Consider the following 15630-nt stretch of genomic DNA (forward strand, 5'->3'; position numbering starts at 1 on the left):
TTAGAAGTCTTGGAATATAGCACACAGGTTGAATTGACTACTTATATGGTACTTCATGCAAATTTTTTCTTTTTTGGAACATGACAGTTGGGGTCGCAATCTACTTTCACTGAATACAAAAAAAAAACCAGCTCAGATATTCTGCTAAATATCTCATTTATGTATATGATGACAGAATTTTCATTTTGGGTGAACTATCACTTTAAGAATTTCTGAACATACTCACTCACACACAGAGAAAGCACAATCTCGCTCTCTCTTAAACTCTTTTCAAAAGGAAATTTTCCATTCCTGTCTCTCACCTTCCATGACGTAGACAAGGGAGCCCACATCCCCCTCATTAATAATACAGCTGTTTTTGTCATAGTCCACTGGATGCATACAGTCCACTATCTCCTGGATCTGAGACATCTCCAGGTTCTTCATGAAATCATTGTCTAGGATAGCGGACTTGATCAGTTCCTTAGACCTGTACAGTGAGGAAAGATGATGTTAAATAGGGCTGTGTCATTTCTTTGAAGCAGTATAGATCATGGCTATGTTGGGAATGGAATTCTAGCCTACTGCTTATTGTATCCTGTGCAATATAGAAAACTTCAGGACATTTGTAAAAAAAAAAATACATTTTGCCACACTAAACATTTCAACTGCTGTCACATGACCTTAACATTTGTCACATGAACAAACTCGAGAAAGTGGTGTCCACTTGTCATTCTGGAAATAAGAAGGTTAATTAAGCATTTTTTGATGACTTAACTCTTTTCAGTCCAGTCAAACTATAAGCCAAGAAAAATGTGTTAAATTGATTTGGTTATTCTATGCATACAAAAAAAAATGCATATTATCCACAGTATAATTTACACTCTACATTCTGCAGAAGTTAAGGCATGCTAGGATCAGAATTCAGAACATAGCCCATTAGATGCCTCAGGAGTGAGTCTGAGAATGTGGGCAGCAAATACAATTATACAAAATTATTAAATTAGTAGAATATTTTCAGGAGATTTAAGTAAATAGACCAACTCTCTTATATCCCATTTACACCTGGTATTACGTTTTTTCTGAAATGCTGAAACACATTTACCCATTGAAACATTTACCCATTTTCTCACAACTTTAAACACAAAGTACAATTCTTCTATTCTTCTTCAAACTACATTCACAAAACACCAGACTCTTCTGGCAAAATCAAACAATCGCCGCAAAACCATTTCATCTGTGTTCAAAATCAAAAAATGCTTTCAGATCATGCACACATCAAGTCAATATATAAACACTACAGAGCATTCATTAGACACTACATCACAAAATGGAGAACACAGCATCCAGGGCATGTAATTACAGAAACTAATTTTATTGTATAGCATAGTAAGCACATATTGCAATTACTGTCAAATAAAGTATAGTAATCGCAACTTACAGTAGTACAGTGAACATATGGTATAATGTAAGTACTGCAAGCAATACAGTATAGTATATCTGTATATTCAGCACTTGCATACTGTAAAAATATAGTAGTCCAACTGCAAAACCCCAAAGAACAAAGAACACTAAATGAAAAACACATTACAATACAAAAATGTTGTGCAAATGCAAAATTAATTCTAAAGATTCATTCTGCCTCGGCATCACATTTTCACATCAATAGAAACAAGCATGAACATTTTTGAGTTGTTGTGTGTAAATGATGACAACTTTTGTTGCCCGTTTTTTACCATATTGCAACATAAGTGCATCACAGAGTTTTAGTGAGTGAAAATGTGTTTAGGGTTTTGCAAAAAAAGTGACTGATTTGACAAATGGGTTTAGGCCACTGAACAAGTGTTTTAGCGATTCAGAAAAACTGTAATATGTGTCTCGTTTTCGATCATATGTGGTCAGGTGAGACACATCACTGTTTAAACCTGGTAGCTTAAATGCGTCTCCTGTAACCAATTGTGTTTGGATTTCATAGGGAAAGGTCTCTGTTTCATGAGAACATACATCAATCACTAGTATGCTACTGCACAACATTAACTGCAAAGTCAGAAAAGAAAAAGAAATTCCTTTTTCAAATGCATTTTAAGTAATTATAAGTCAATGTAACCTGTGGAAGACAATGGAAGACAGTGTGATATACTGTATACCTCAAAGCACAATATTTTTTAAAGATTAATCAATTAAAAATTAGATTTATCCGAGTAAAACTCTCTAATGGCTCTTAAAAGTGAAGTTTAACATTTTTGTATTTACAAATTACGGCTGTCGATTAAACGCATCAATTAAGTGCAACTATTATATATATTTAAAAAATTGGTTCATTTGAGCAATTCAAGCTTGAAGTACATCTGTTTATATGATCCGTATCAGCGTATCAGGTGGCAGCATGCCTCAACAAATCTCACAAGTAGTGCAGCCACAGAATGAGAACCGCTCACTTAAGAGGAAGCACAACAAGTGCGGCAAAACACAACAGAGCATAGGAATCTTGAAACGCGATCTTCAAAGTTTCTAATATAACTTACCACAGCATCCTAAAAATTTGCCGTTTATGACATTGAATACCAGTCAGACGCTCCAAACGTGTCAGTCTGAGGCACACACATGTGCATAGAGTGACAATTATAAATGCAGCAGATGGAACGCAAGAACGTATACCATGAGAATTTAATACATTGACGAACTCCATGCAAAACAGACTGCTGTCAACTAAAGGCTTGTTCAATGATATGAGAATAAAACAAACAATATAGTGAGTTCTTAAGTCACTTTTTGTATTGTCTAGTCAATGCTTTATTCATCTGCCACGATAATGCAATTTACTTAAAAATGAATTTCAATCAGTATTATATACTGTATATATTATAGGGCCTACATACAATTTTTTGAAATATTGGAATTATTAGGTATTATTTATATAAAATTATCTTTATTTTTTTGGGCCTTTGTCATCAAATTATAATGTTTAATTGTGATTATGTAATTAATTCATGATATTATTCGATTAAAATTGTTAAATGCAGAACCATCTATAATAAAGTGATTCATAGACTAACTTCTGGTTCAGTTTTTTGTGTGTGTTGTGTGTGTGTGTGTGTGTGTGTGTGTGTGTGTGTGTGTGTGTGTGTGTGTGTGTGTGTGTGTGTGTGTGTGTGTGTGTGTTTGTCTGGACAATAGCAGACAAGAAATGTTTGGTACACGAACACTTCTGAGTGTTCCTAAACATAAAGTCTATCGTTATGACAGCAGGAATCTTTTTTTGTGTGAACCTGGACTAATGCCAGACACCAGATTTAGCTGCAAAAGCCCACAAAAGCTCACCTATGTACCACACTCTGTTTACATTCCACAGACATGTGGCATTTAAAGATCTACGCATTACATTTCGTAGTGCCTCTTTCACTCCACACACTCCACACACATTGGACAGTCTCACCCTGAGGAAAATGTTATGGAATTTTACTTCTCAGTATTAGAGACACGTATTAACTTTGTCTCTAATGCTTCTGTTGCAATTTCTTAGGAGAAATTAAAATAAACACAAATTAGATAATTGCTGACATACTGATAAGAATATAGAGCTATAAAATGTATGTGGATAGTATAGCTCAGATCATTTGGTCTTAGAAGAATGCACACTTAATCCTGGTTTATACTTTGTAAGAAGCCAAACTTTTTTCTCCTGGATGAACTAAAGCACCCTAGGCGAATGAAGCCACCATTTATACTACACATGACATTGTTTCAAAATGGCTTGACAATATAAATAATAGTTTTAATGATAAACTTAAAAAGACACAAACACACACATGACGGATATGTCCGTTAACTATCTCTCTCTCCCGCACAATCCTCCACAGTCGGCCTTTATCCCTCTCGGAGGCTTGATTAGCCTGATAAGGGACCAGGTGTGTATAATCACGAGCCGGCCCCGCCCTCCGACCTGCCACAGGGTGATGTCACAGTGTTTAACGTACTGTTCCTTTTAGCGCTGTGCTAAACGCTACTAGCATTGTGCCGCTTCTTTGCTTTATTGAACTTGTCACGACCCCTTTCACTTATAAAAACTCAAATCTCTCTCCACTCATTTGTCATGGCCATGTTGTCTTTGTAAAGTTTGTGTTGCAAATCATGTAGAAAAGTATACTTCCACACAATCTCTGAGAGACTGGTTCAAACAGTTCAAAGTTATAAATTTTAATGACAGTAACCTAGGTAACAACTCCTCAGCTGACACGCGTGATTGTAAATAAAAAGTGTCACGTCCAAAACACACCCATGAATAGTTTTAACCAATCATCAGCACTCTTCGACCAGCAGTTTACTTGGGTCAAGAATTTTAAAGATGTGTGCAAACAGGTGAAATCTCACCAAATGAACACCTTGGCAGAACAAAAACGTCACTGCATTTCGTCATCACTGGGCGAAGCCTGTTTGCCCAGTGAGTATAAATGAGCCTTTATAATACACACAAAAATGTGCCTTTATAATAACCACAAACACACCAACGTCTTGAGATAAACTGGGGTCTTACCTCTAATGTTGTGCAGTTGAGAATGAAAGACAGCAGGATAGCATAAATAACAGCAGACCCATTGGGAAAGCCAATCGCAAAACTGGTATGACCCATTTGAATTCTACTGAGCATTCTCCACTTTGAAGCCATAGTAAGTAAAATATCTGAAATGGCTAGGTGCTTAGCTGAAACTATGTCAAACAGCTGACATTCTAAACAGCATTAATAAGGAAAACCTCTTAAAGTGAGACATGAGGTCAAATTCTGTCAGTTATTCAGTGTGCCAAATTAATTGATAATTATTAAATGTTAATTATTCAGGATAGTTCACCCAACAAAGACCATTTTGACCCAAGAAGGACCATGTAATGCACATAACAGCTCTAAGATTCAGAGACTGTAGCTTAATTATTCAAGACTTGTGTGGCATTTTTGCATACTGGTGTTTACTCAGCTCTCTGGAGGAATGGTCATGGGAGATATTTTACATCCAGTAGAAGTGCAGGGATCACTGGCCTCATTTACAGCAGACGACCTCTGGAGCTTCCTGTGACCAGCCTCAACACTTTAGCCTCTGTTTGACTTAGATTTTTACTCATTGCCTTTGCTAAGTATATTCACATCACACAGGTCTACAGACTGTCTCCCTTAAAAGGACAAAGTATGCTAAGGCACAAAGCTGAGAAAATTGGAGTAAGCTGTGGACGTGGAGGTATAATGGTTGTACAGCTTGTTGTGGAATGCAGACTGTGAATAGATCTTGCTCACTGCAGACTAGAACTTTTACCAGGATATTTGTTGATCATTTCAATGACATAGTTTGGGTTACGGATCTTCGTCAGTTTACTTGTGCTATGTCATGTTGCAATATGAAGAAGGGTTGAGATAATGTGACATTTAACCAGCAATTACTGATCAAAATAATTAAGACATTTCTCTTTAGAAAGGACTTTTCTTTGTCTCACAATATTCTTCCTTGGGGTGAAATAGTAAAAATACTTCAGACTGGAGAATTAATTTTCTATAAGCATTGGGAAGGGGACTGTCCCGAGAATCTGTTCTGATTCACATTCTCTGTTCCAATTCACATTCTCTGATGATGCATTCATTCACTGTATGACTGGCATGGACTAATTGGAATGTCATTGGTAACTTTAGGGTTTTCTATAGAGGTGTGCGCTAATGAGTCAATGGCCATATCTCCCTCCATCCTTTATTCTGTCTTCTCTGCAGATACTAGAACACAAAGCAAGGGGTGGCATGGTGGCTGAAGAGTCCCGTGTGGATTTAATATTGATTTCAATAATAGTTTTCACTGATCATCAACAACAGCTTTTCCTGTGCATATACTATCACTTTTTAATGTCTCAGAAATTCGTATGTTAATGTAATCTTGTATAGCAGTGGTAAGCGTATGTGGCCAGCTGTTCGTAGACTGAAGGGCTTGGAGCTCGAGACTCGAGTTCTGATTACCCCCCCGGACTTTACTTATTTAGATAAATTAGGAATCTAGAGAACAGGAGGAGATGGGGCAGAGGAAGGATGTCAGGAGAATTGTCACAACAAGCAGGTAAGCTGTGGCCAGGGCTGGACAGGTAATCTGGCATACCGGGCATTTTCGCGATGGGCCGATGCACTCACAGTCCGTCACGTTTGCAGATCAGTGGCGGACTGGCCATCGGTAGAACCGAGCGGAATGATGTGTCGGCCGCGAAATGGGCCTAATGGGCCACAATAAGTTAAAATGAGCAGGTGCGTCATGCAGAAAGGACCACAAAATGGACCCACGATATGCAGAAAAGGACAGCGAACAACACCCCCCCCCCAAACCCCCCCCAACCCCCCCCCCCGCTCAACCGGCAACTTGCTATGTAAAATCCTTGGCCAATTTCTCTTCTAGTCCAGCCCTGGCAGCGGCTTATATACTCCTACTTGCAGGCCGTGATTTGTCATATTAAAATTAACATGCTCCTCCTGAACCTCTGTTAATTAACTTTAAGAATTATTTAATAAAAAACAGTATTCAAGAGTGAGTTTTAAGTGTGTCCCTTTACCCTTTAAATTTGTGTAAAATTGAATGTCAAAGAAAAACATAATGTATAAAATTAAAAACACACATACGCATATAAATGTAAAAATTGTTGATCAATTTTCAGTTGTCTTTCTATTCTTGACTTTATATCTTGTTTCTTAAGAACCACCCAATTCTGTAATTTAGCATCTAAAAACAGCCATTTGCCTCTTCAATGTTTCAGCTCAGTTTAGTTTGTATCCCTGGGGAAAGGCAGAGATGTAGAATCTTCTCCAAACACATTCTAAGCTTTCAAAAAATAAAGCAATAATTATGCCACTATGTTCCCATCTCACAGCCCAACACAAGCTGTTCTGAAGCTTTCTTGTCAGTTATTTTCCTTTAAATGTTCACGATCATTCCTTAAAGAGCTCATCAGCTAAAGAAATAAGCAGAATATGCAAGGACGACAAGAGGCAGAACAGGCTCTGCTTCATCGTGGTTGAAAGGGTTTTCTAAAACAAAGTTATGTTGTAGATTAACAGTGTTGAGCTGCCAAACGTCAGATGCACCACAGATGGGGGAGGCTACACTGGTCATAAAAGGAAGAATGATGTTCCTCTGCTGCCAAACCACTTGTAACGGGTAAGGATGGGCAAGGAGGAGACAGGAACCAGCAGAACAGTCAACATAACTATAATGACATAAAAGAATTGAACATAACATAAAACACATAGACGCACACACACACAGTGTGTTTCTCTCTCGAACTCCCGGCTCATATTTATCCCCTCCTAGCTGATTATGACAATTCAGTGCCGGGGCATGCGTCGTCAAAGCCCGGCCATGCCCTCTTCCTCATCATACTCCTCCGCCACCCGATTCAGGCCGGGGAGACATCCAGCATTACGTACTCCCCTCCTCTCCCTTCCTGGAGGAGAGGTGTTGCCCTTCCGGCCGTCCATCTGCCGGCAGGGATTCCCTGCCTCTCTGGAGCCCTGGGAGAGACGAGGGGAGGGAGAGGGGAGAGGGAAAGAGTGAGGGGGAGAGACATAGAGAGAGAGTAAAAGTGACTCGCTGGTCCCCCTGACACACTGTCGCCTGGTCCTCGGCCAGCTGGGCAGCAGTCCTCCGCAATGATGGGCAATGGCACTGGACATTGCCTCCTGGCGGATGGCAGCCAGCTCCTCTGCCCCCTGGCGGATGGCAGCAGCTTCTTCGTCTCCTGGCGAACCGCTCCAGTACAACCGTACCATACCTCCTCGGCGTCGCAACACTCCAACAGTGGTGAGGGCTCTCCGACAGCGAATCCCAGTGTAATGTGTAAGGATAGGCAAGGAGGAGGCAGGAACCGACAGAACAGTCAACATAAAAGAACTGAACACAGCGGCCATGTCTCTCTCTCTCTCTCTCTAATTGGTGCTCCCGGCTCGTCTTTATCCCCCTACCAGCTGATTACGACAGTTCAGCACCGGCGTGCATCGTCACAGCCCGGCCACGGCCTCCTCCATGTCACACCACTAGATACAAATTAATTATGGGAAAGCAATGTCTGTTCTTGGCAGCAGGTTGAAACACAAAGATCCTTCATGTCCAGGAAAATTGTTCTGGCTAGGTTATCTGGTCCTGTAGAGTCCATTTGAATTAAAACAACACGATTCACTACTAAGCTGTGTATAATAACAGCTGATTATGTAAATAACATGAGCAAATGTTCCTGATCCACCTGCAGGATGGTATAAGCAAATACCCTGCCTGCTTATCAAATACCACTTGATAAGCAAATTACCAGTCTGTTAAACAAGGCAGTTAGAATACAGTATATTATATACAGAAACCATTGTGCATTTCTCTCTTCAGTGCCCCTACAACCTCTCAGTACTGACACACTATTCCTGGTACAGAGGTTTCCTTGTGGGTAATCAAAGTTTTTTAGAGCATCATCAAAGAGACACTTGCAAATGTCAATGAATGCCATTCTGAACAAAACATTATGAGTTTGGATAATAGACGAGTTGTCAGATTTACTGCAGAAATTAGAATGATTTTAAATGTGTAACCTACAAAAATCATGATACAGCCCTCACTTTCAACAAGTTGCCATGGTAACCATAGTTTCTGCCAAAATGCCATGGTTACTCAAGTTATTGTTTCAAAAATAAGTGAGCACTAGCCACAATTGTCATTAGAAACAAGAAATTACATGACAGAAATTCTGAAAGTTTCTGTACACTGAATAAGATCCCATATACTGTAAATACTTTAGATTGGGATTTTGATGATGTTAATGATGTGTTTATAGGGATTGTTCACCCAAATTTTAACATTATCTAATCATTTACTCACCCTCAAGCCATCTCAGATGTGAATGACTTTCTTTCTTCTGCTGAACACAAACAAAGATTTTTAGATTTTTAAGAATATCTCCACTCTGTAGGTCCATTGACTGCAAGTGAATGGTGACCAGAAATCTGTAGGTCCAAAAAGGCAGCATTAAAGTAATCCATAAGACTCCAGTGGTTAAATACATGTTGTCAGAAGCAATATAATAGGTGTGGGTGAGAAAGAGATCAATATTTAAGTCAATATTTTTTTACTATAAATACCTTTGACCAGCCCCAACCAGTAGTTGGCGATATGCATGAAGAATGTGAATCGCCAAAAAACAAAAGAAGAAGAATGTGGAAGTGAAAGTGAAATTGGAGATTTCAGGTTAATAAAAATTTTTTTATTTTAAAAACTTAAATATTGATGGGTTTTTTACCCACACACCTATCATATCACTTCTGAAGACATGGATTTAACCACTGGACTGTCAGAGTTCTGGCCACCATTCATTTGCATTGAAAGGACAAACAGAGGTAAATTATTCTTCTAAAAATGTCCTTTGTGTTCTGTAAGAAAACGTCATGCACATCTGAGATGGCATGAGGTTGAGTAAATGATGAAATAATGTTCATTTTTGGGTGAACTATCCATTTCAAATGTTGTTTAATGTGCGGCATTTGATGACTGTAATGGATGTATTCAATTTAAGGTGGTATTGGATTAATTTAATTCCATATTTTCTATATTTATTGTGGTATTAGATAGATTATTATATATTATAATGTTTAACCTACTTGGCGCTTTTGGGTACGTTGGGCAGGGTCACGTGACTCAACTGCTGGACGTTCGCAGGTTCGGCGCTGATCGCCTGACGTTTGGTGCGATGATACTCCGGCAGCTCCGAGCGACTCTGGACCTGTTGGGTCGCCGGACGGATCACGGAGCGGTACTTATCCAGTTCATTCTGCAGTTTCTGAATGAGTTCGTCTTTCTGGTCAAGCTCGAGCTCAAGTTCGTCAATGAGTGCGTCTCTCTGCCTCAGTTCTTCGATCTTTTCCTGAAGCGCGTACTGGAGGTCGCGTAAAGTTCCCATCGTCATCCCTTTCGAACCGAATAAACCCGAACAGAACCGACTAAAATCAAACTGATCCACACAGAACTGCACTTTTAACAACTTTATTGAGAGGACAGAAATCCTGCTCACTAAACTAGCTTCTAGTCTATTATAAAAGGGCGACAACCATTTAAAAAACAGAGGAGCCCGTGGGGGGTCTATGTCATTGTATCCATGTAACACAAAAAAAAAAAAGAAAAGAAAAGAAAGAAAATAAAAAGCGCTCAGCCTCACAAAAGCGCACAAATCTTCACACCAACACTCGCTGACAGTGATCGCGCGTCGCTCTTGGGCAGTGACGTGACGAATGAGCGTGGCGCTCGAGATTGCTCACAGCCTTCGCGCGCTCCTCGCGTGCGTCACAGAACGCGGGATTCCTGGGGCGTTTGTTCCAAACTGCATTTTTGCGCCCATGAAGGGCACTTCGCAAAGGGGACGCCACTCGAAATGTCGTTCCAAACAAAAGGCTTTTTTATTTTTATTTTACAAAGGGCCCTTTCAGAAGACTTTTTGTGAAGGCTGTTTAAACTGTAATGCCATGTTCCCTTCAGAGTGCCGCATCAATAGCTCTGTCTTTTGAAGTGCTTAGGGCATAGGGAGGATCACTTTTGATTGGAATTCGCCCCTGGACAGTCAGACGGATGTTCCGCGCTGTAGAGCTGTATTGCAATCTGTAATGTTTAATAGCCTTACATGTATCTTAATAACTTTAACATGCATTTTAATCACCCCACTATTCAACAGTTTTCATAAATGTCAGATTTGGCCAGGATGTCATAAGTCAATTATTTATATTGGGACAAGCTGTCACGTGATTTAGAATGTAAAATGTATTATTTGTAATATCTGCTGGCTCTATATTTATTAGTCTTTGCTAAATTGTATATTTTTGCTTTTTTTAAATTGTTTTGTTTCATAATTGTTTACATTTAGCTGAAAAGCCTATAATAGGCTGCATAATGCCCAGCAGGATCCTATAGTGACATGTTCTGACATCTTACCCCATAAGGTCAATATGTGTTTTAAATATAAACCTACCCTGAGCAATAGTCACTGGAGTATGAACCATCTCAATTAATGGTTACTTCGTGTTCAAAATAGTTAATGAGAGATGAATCCACCAAAAATTACAAAAATGTCCTCATAATGTAACATCTAAAATAGTTATTAATATTTTATTATAGGCCTAGTCACAGTTATAGTTATAAGTATTATGGCATAACATATGAATTAATGTTGATTTATTACTTAGGGTAAGAGGTAATCATTCTCAATTTTGATCAATTGTATTTGTGAATAATATTTGACATTAACAGATGAGACAGCTTGTGTTTTTAATTGTTAGGTGGAAAAAATGCCCTCATAAAGGTTCCCCTGAAAATGAAATCCAGGGGCAAATATTGTTCCTTAATGTTAAAGTTAATTTCTGACAGTATATGGATGCATCATGACTGGTTTGCCTTAGCTTGCCTCAGGTTTGGACTGACAACTTTTTTTAAGAACATACGGCGCCCTCTGGTGTTTGAATATGCAGGACACGCAGGCCAAATGAAGTGATGTGAGGGCAAATTGTTATTGTGACTGAACAAGACGAAATTGGGAAATTGTAAATTGGGGTGTTAATCTTCATGATTAAGTCTAAGGGACATAATTTCTGAAGTAACGGCAGAGTATTTGTGCCCGATTGGGGATATTGGATGAATGTTCCGTTTCAAAGCTCTCCATGAAAGCTTTTGTTGATTAACAAATTAACAAATGGCGAGGTTGGAACTTGCACCAAAAATCTGGAAATAGTGAGAACCCTGAAACCAAACCTTGGCATCGTGAATCTGAAACAAAAGATTCTAACAGCCTACAAGAGCACCCAGATTACTTTTTCATACACTTCATTGGATATTCATAGCAGTCAAAAATCCTACACATTGAACAATCTAAATAATATCCGAATTTGACCTGAAGAATGTGTTGTGCAAGATTATTCCCCTGCATCTATCTCTCTCACTGCTATTGTCCTCAAATGGACCTCTCCCTAGAAAACAGGCTTTAAATTTCTTCTCTATAAACTCTGCCTGCCAGGTTCTTCCTCTGTGGATCGATGGAAAGGGGATCTGTTGTAACATGACTGCTTGATTCACCCACAGACTCACAATTGCCGCCATTTTGTCTCTTCGTCACCCTAACAAGTACACCAACTCTTTTTAGATGACACCAACATGATCTCAACATTCAACAATAACTCTAGAATCCATCCACAATGTTCAGATAAGTCCTTGATAACTTCAGAATTTACCTTATAAATAAAGCATAACTTACTTATTACTCAATTCCTTATGTTCAATATGGCAACGTATACACAATGCAACGTTTTGGGAGTAAATCACCAACTTATAGTTCCTTAAAGTGTTGAAATTGCAATGGTTAACATACTGTTGACATTGGTTCTGTTTACAGTCACACTACTCAAATTTAATGTAAATGCGGATGTCACAACTTACATTTTTCAGAAGTGACTTAGGTTGAGTGCTGTTTTCACTCCTATAAATAACCGAAATCTGTAACTACAGAAAGGGATTAGGGAGTTAGGAATTAGCCTCAGTCACCATTCACTTTCATTGCACCTGTGTTTTCATATAAAATAAAAGGATAGTTAATGTTAACTGAAGCAAAACATCTTTCTTTGTATTTCATGGAAGAAAGACACACAGGTTTGGAACAACATGAGGTTGAGTAAATGATTACAGAATGTTCATTTTAAGGTGAACTGCTGTAAGATTGTGATTGTAAGGAATCACTAAAGGTGATGGGCAGTGGTGGCTCAGTGGTTGAGGCTCAGGGTTACTGACCAGAAGGTTGGGGGTTCAAGCCCCAGCACCACCAAGATGCCACTGTTGGGCCCTTGAGCAAGGCCCTTAACCCTATCTGCTCCAGGGGGATTGTCCCTGTAATAAGTGCACTGTAAGTCGCTTTGGATAAAAGCGTCTGCCAAATGCATAAATGTAAATGTAGGTGCTAAAAGTATCTGGACATGGATCGCAACATCAGTACACTCTTGGTTTATCACCATATGGTCTCAAGTGCTCATTAAGCTACAAATGACTTTAATCGCTTTGCCTCTTCAATAATGAAATGATTAAGGTACGAGTTATAAGACCAGCATATCTGTCTTCATACAGTAGCCTACTTACTACATGCCACTAATAAATAATTGCATATACTCTTCTCCAAGGACGATTATCCTTAAAAATGTCACTGAAAAGAATATTAAAGCTCTTTTGGTTGTCAGCAAGGCCCTTAAGTGATGAGGAGGAAAAACAACAACATAAGGACCTTCTGCCCTCTTGTGGGTATCTCTGCATGCAAATTAAATGTGAGATGATGCTAATATTATTCAGCATGGTCTTTTGAGCATTATACTACCATAACTCTATACTAACATACTGCAGTGTAAAGGATAACATACAAAGTATGAAAATAACAAGGCCTGAGTGGTATTTACCTCAAAACAAATTCGCTGATTACCAAGAAGCTGTAATAGCAGAGGCATTTCAGATTTAACAAAAATATGATCTATCGGTAGGCCTACTCAAAATCTGTTCAAGAGATTTAAAAGACCCTTTGGAAGGTCACCTCAGAAACGAAGTGAAGCCATAAACTTACATTTTGCACTTTTACTTCTTAGAAAGTTCCACCAAATCTATTTAAAAGATGCTCACGTTCAAATATGGTCCAAATCAGAGGGACAGAGCTGATGGGAGGGGAAACATATGGTCAAACAAAGCACTTTCTAATGGCGTATTAAATATCCTCAGACCGGCTCATGGGCGCTACACGTTCAACCCCTAAAAGCCGATAATGCACGAAGCTTCCTGCTCAGAGCCCTCTGGGAGCAGATGATGATGGTGATGATGGTTTAGAGATCAATGATACACCCTCTCTCCTCCTCCTCTCTTTGAAGCTTTACAAAGATGCTCTGTCATCATGAGAGCTTCTTCATTCATGTCCTGAATCCTCAAAACACACTGAATGATGCACCAAACACGCCCTTCTTGTGACAGTGCAATCAAAAAACACACACAAAAAGTACCAAACCATTAAAAGCGATGACCCAAAGATCATCATTTGCAGATGTTTAACAGATGGGATTTTTAGAATCTCTCACCTGTCAGATTTGGCAACTTTCCTACAGCTTTGTATTGATATGTCCAGGTGCGTTTGCGGTTCGGCTGATATTCCCTGCGCTCGGTGCGTCCGGGGTCCGATCTGCGCGCACGGTAAAACGGACTGACATTTGTGCAGCTTTCGCTTCATTTCGTTGATCTCGTCTTCTCGCTCCGCCAAACGTCTCTCCAGATCTCGTATCCTCTCCTCCTTCAGCATTAAAATCTTCGCAAAGTCTCCCTCCAGGTCACTCATTCTGAGGTAGTAGATACAAAAACTTTAATCCCCGTTAAATCAACCAGGCGCGCTCTCCAACCGTATCATTCGTCCAGAGAAGCTCTGGTTTTCAAGATCCAGAGCTGATTTATCCACGTGCTTAATGTTGGAAAAGGGAGTCGGAGTCGGTCCCGCTGTTCGTCATGTGCACCGGTGCTAATGTGTTGGCCACTGTCCCAAACATCCCCGTCCAAAACTCGCACCGGGCACGGACTCAGACTGTGGCTCCATGGAGTCTATAGTCATAGGCGGAGTTTCACTTTTGTGAAAGGGTTGGGGGTGGGGTTGTCAGAAGCTGCCTGTAGGAAAGTTCTGCAAAAACATGATGTTCTGGGTAGGCTACACCTGCTGCCAATACATCGTTTTCAGCGCTCTCAGAGCGGTTCGCTTTAGAAGTCAATGGCTTAGTGTACGTTTTTAAGTAGCCTAGGTAGGACTTTGTGTTCGGGTTTGTAATTTATGAAAAAATATTCAGGCCTTCCGAACTTGTTTCGCCCATGTGCTTTCACTTGCATAGATACACACAAATGGAAGAGATAGGGGCCGTTCACACCGAACGTGTTATAACATGGTCTGCTCTGTTTTTTCATTGTTTCCTATCTAAACGCACTGGACGAACATCCTTGACTGCTGCATTGTGTCTCAAGCAGGACCGGCACTTTTTTAGACACTGTGTCAAGTAAAAAAGAACTTCGGTTTTCAAAAACGCATGCCGAAACACCTGCATTCTGTTTCGTTCGTTGCGCTGCATCTAGATGCGTTTTAACGCAATTTTAAAAAAAATTTCTCCCCAATTTGGAATGCCCAATTCCCAAAGCGCTCTAAGTCCTCGTGGGAGCGTAGTGACTCGCCTCAATCCAGGTGGTGGAGGACGAATCTCAGTTGCCTCTGTGTCTGTGACCATCAGTCCACGCATCTTATCACATGGCTTGTTGAGCGCATTACTGCAGAGACGTAGCACATGTGGAGGCCTATTCTCCGCGGCATCCACACACAACTCACCACGTGCCGCACGAGAGCGAGAACCACATTATAGCAACCACAAGGAGGTTACCCAAGTGACTCTACCCTCCCTAGCAACTGGGCCAATTTGGTTGCTTAGGAGACATGGCTGGAGTCACTCAGCAAGTATTGACGCTGACTACCACCCCTGGCGTCCCGAGTTCGAATCCAGGGGTGGTAGTCAGCGTCAATACTCGCTGAACTACCCAAGCCGCGACAGTGTCACAAAGATTTAACGTTCTGAAG

The 15630-nt window shown here is 40.0% G+C and overlaps 1 protein-coding gene across 3 annotated transcripts in view; it reads right to left on the bottom strand.

The window, feature by feature from the left end:
* Positions 1–14361, bottom strand: part of LOC127618032 (cGMP-dependent protein kinase 1-like) — a 94976-nt gene extending 80615 nt beyond the window's left edge. Inside the window, exons 1-2 of one of the 3 annotated variants that reach the window (XM_052090248.1) lie at positions 14108–14361; positions 303–469 (exon numbers count right to left, since the gene is read on the bottom strand). In XM_052090248.1, the coding sequence (XP_051946208.1) occupies positions 303–469; positions 14108–14361 (421 nt within the window). Of the gene's footprint in view, positions 1–302; positions 470–8852; positions 8923–9628; positions 10260–14107 lie in introns of those variants that run through there. The other 2 variants (XM_052090247.1, XM_052090249.1) reach the window with 2 other exon arrangements.
* Positions 14362–15630: the final 1269 nt, after the last annotated feature.

Source organism: Xyrauchen texanus, chromosome 24 (assembly GCF_025860055.1).
Source record: "Xyrauchen texanus isolate HMW12.3.18 chromosome 24, RBS_HiC_50CHRs, whole genome shotgun sequence".
Classification (NCBI taxonomy): Eukaryota; Metazoa; Chordata; class Actinopteri; order Cypriniformes; family Catostomidae; genus Xyrauchen; species Xyrauchen texanus.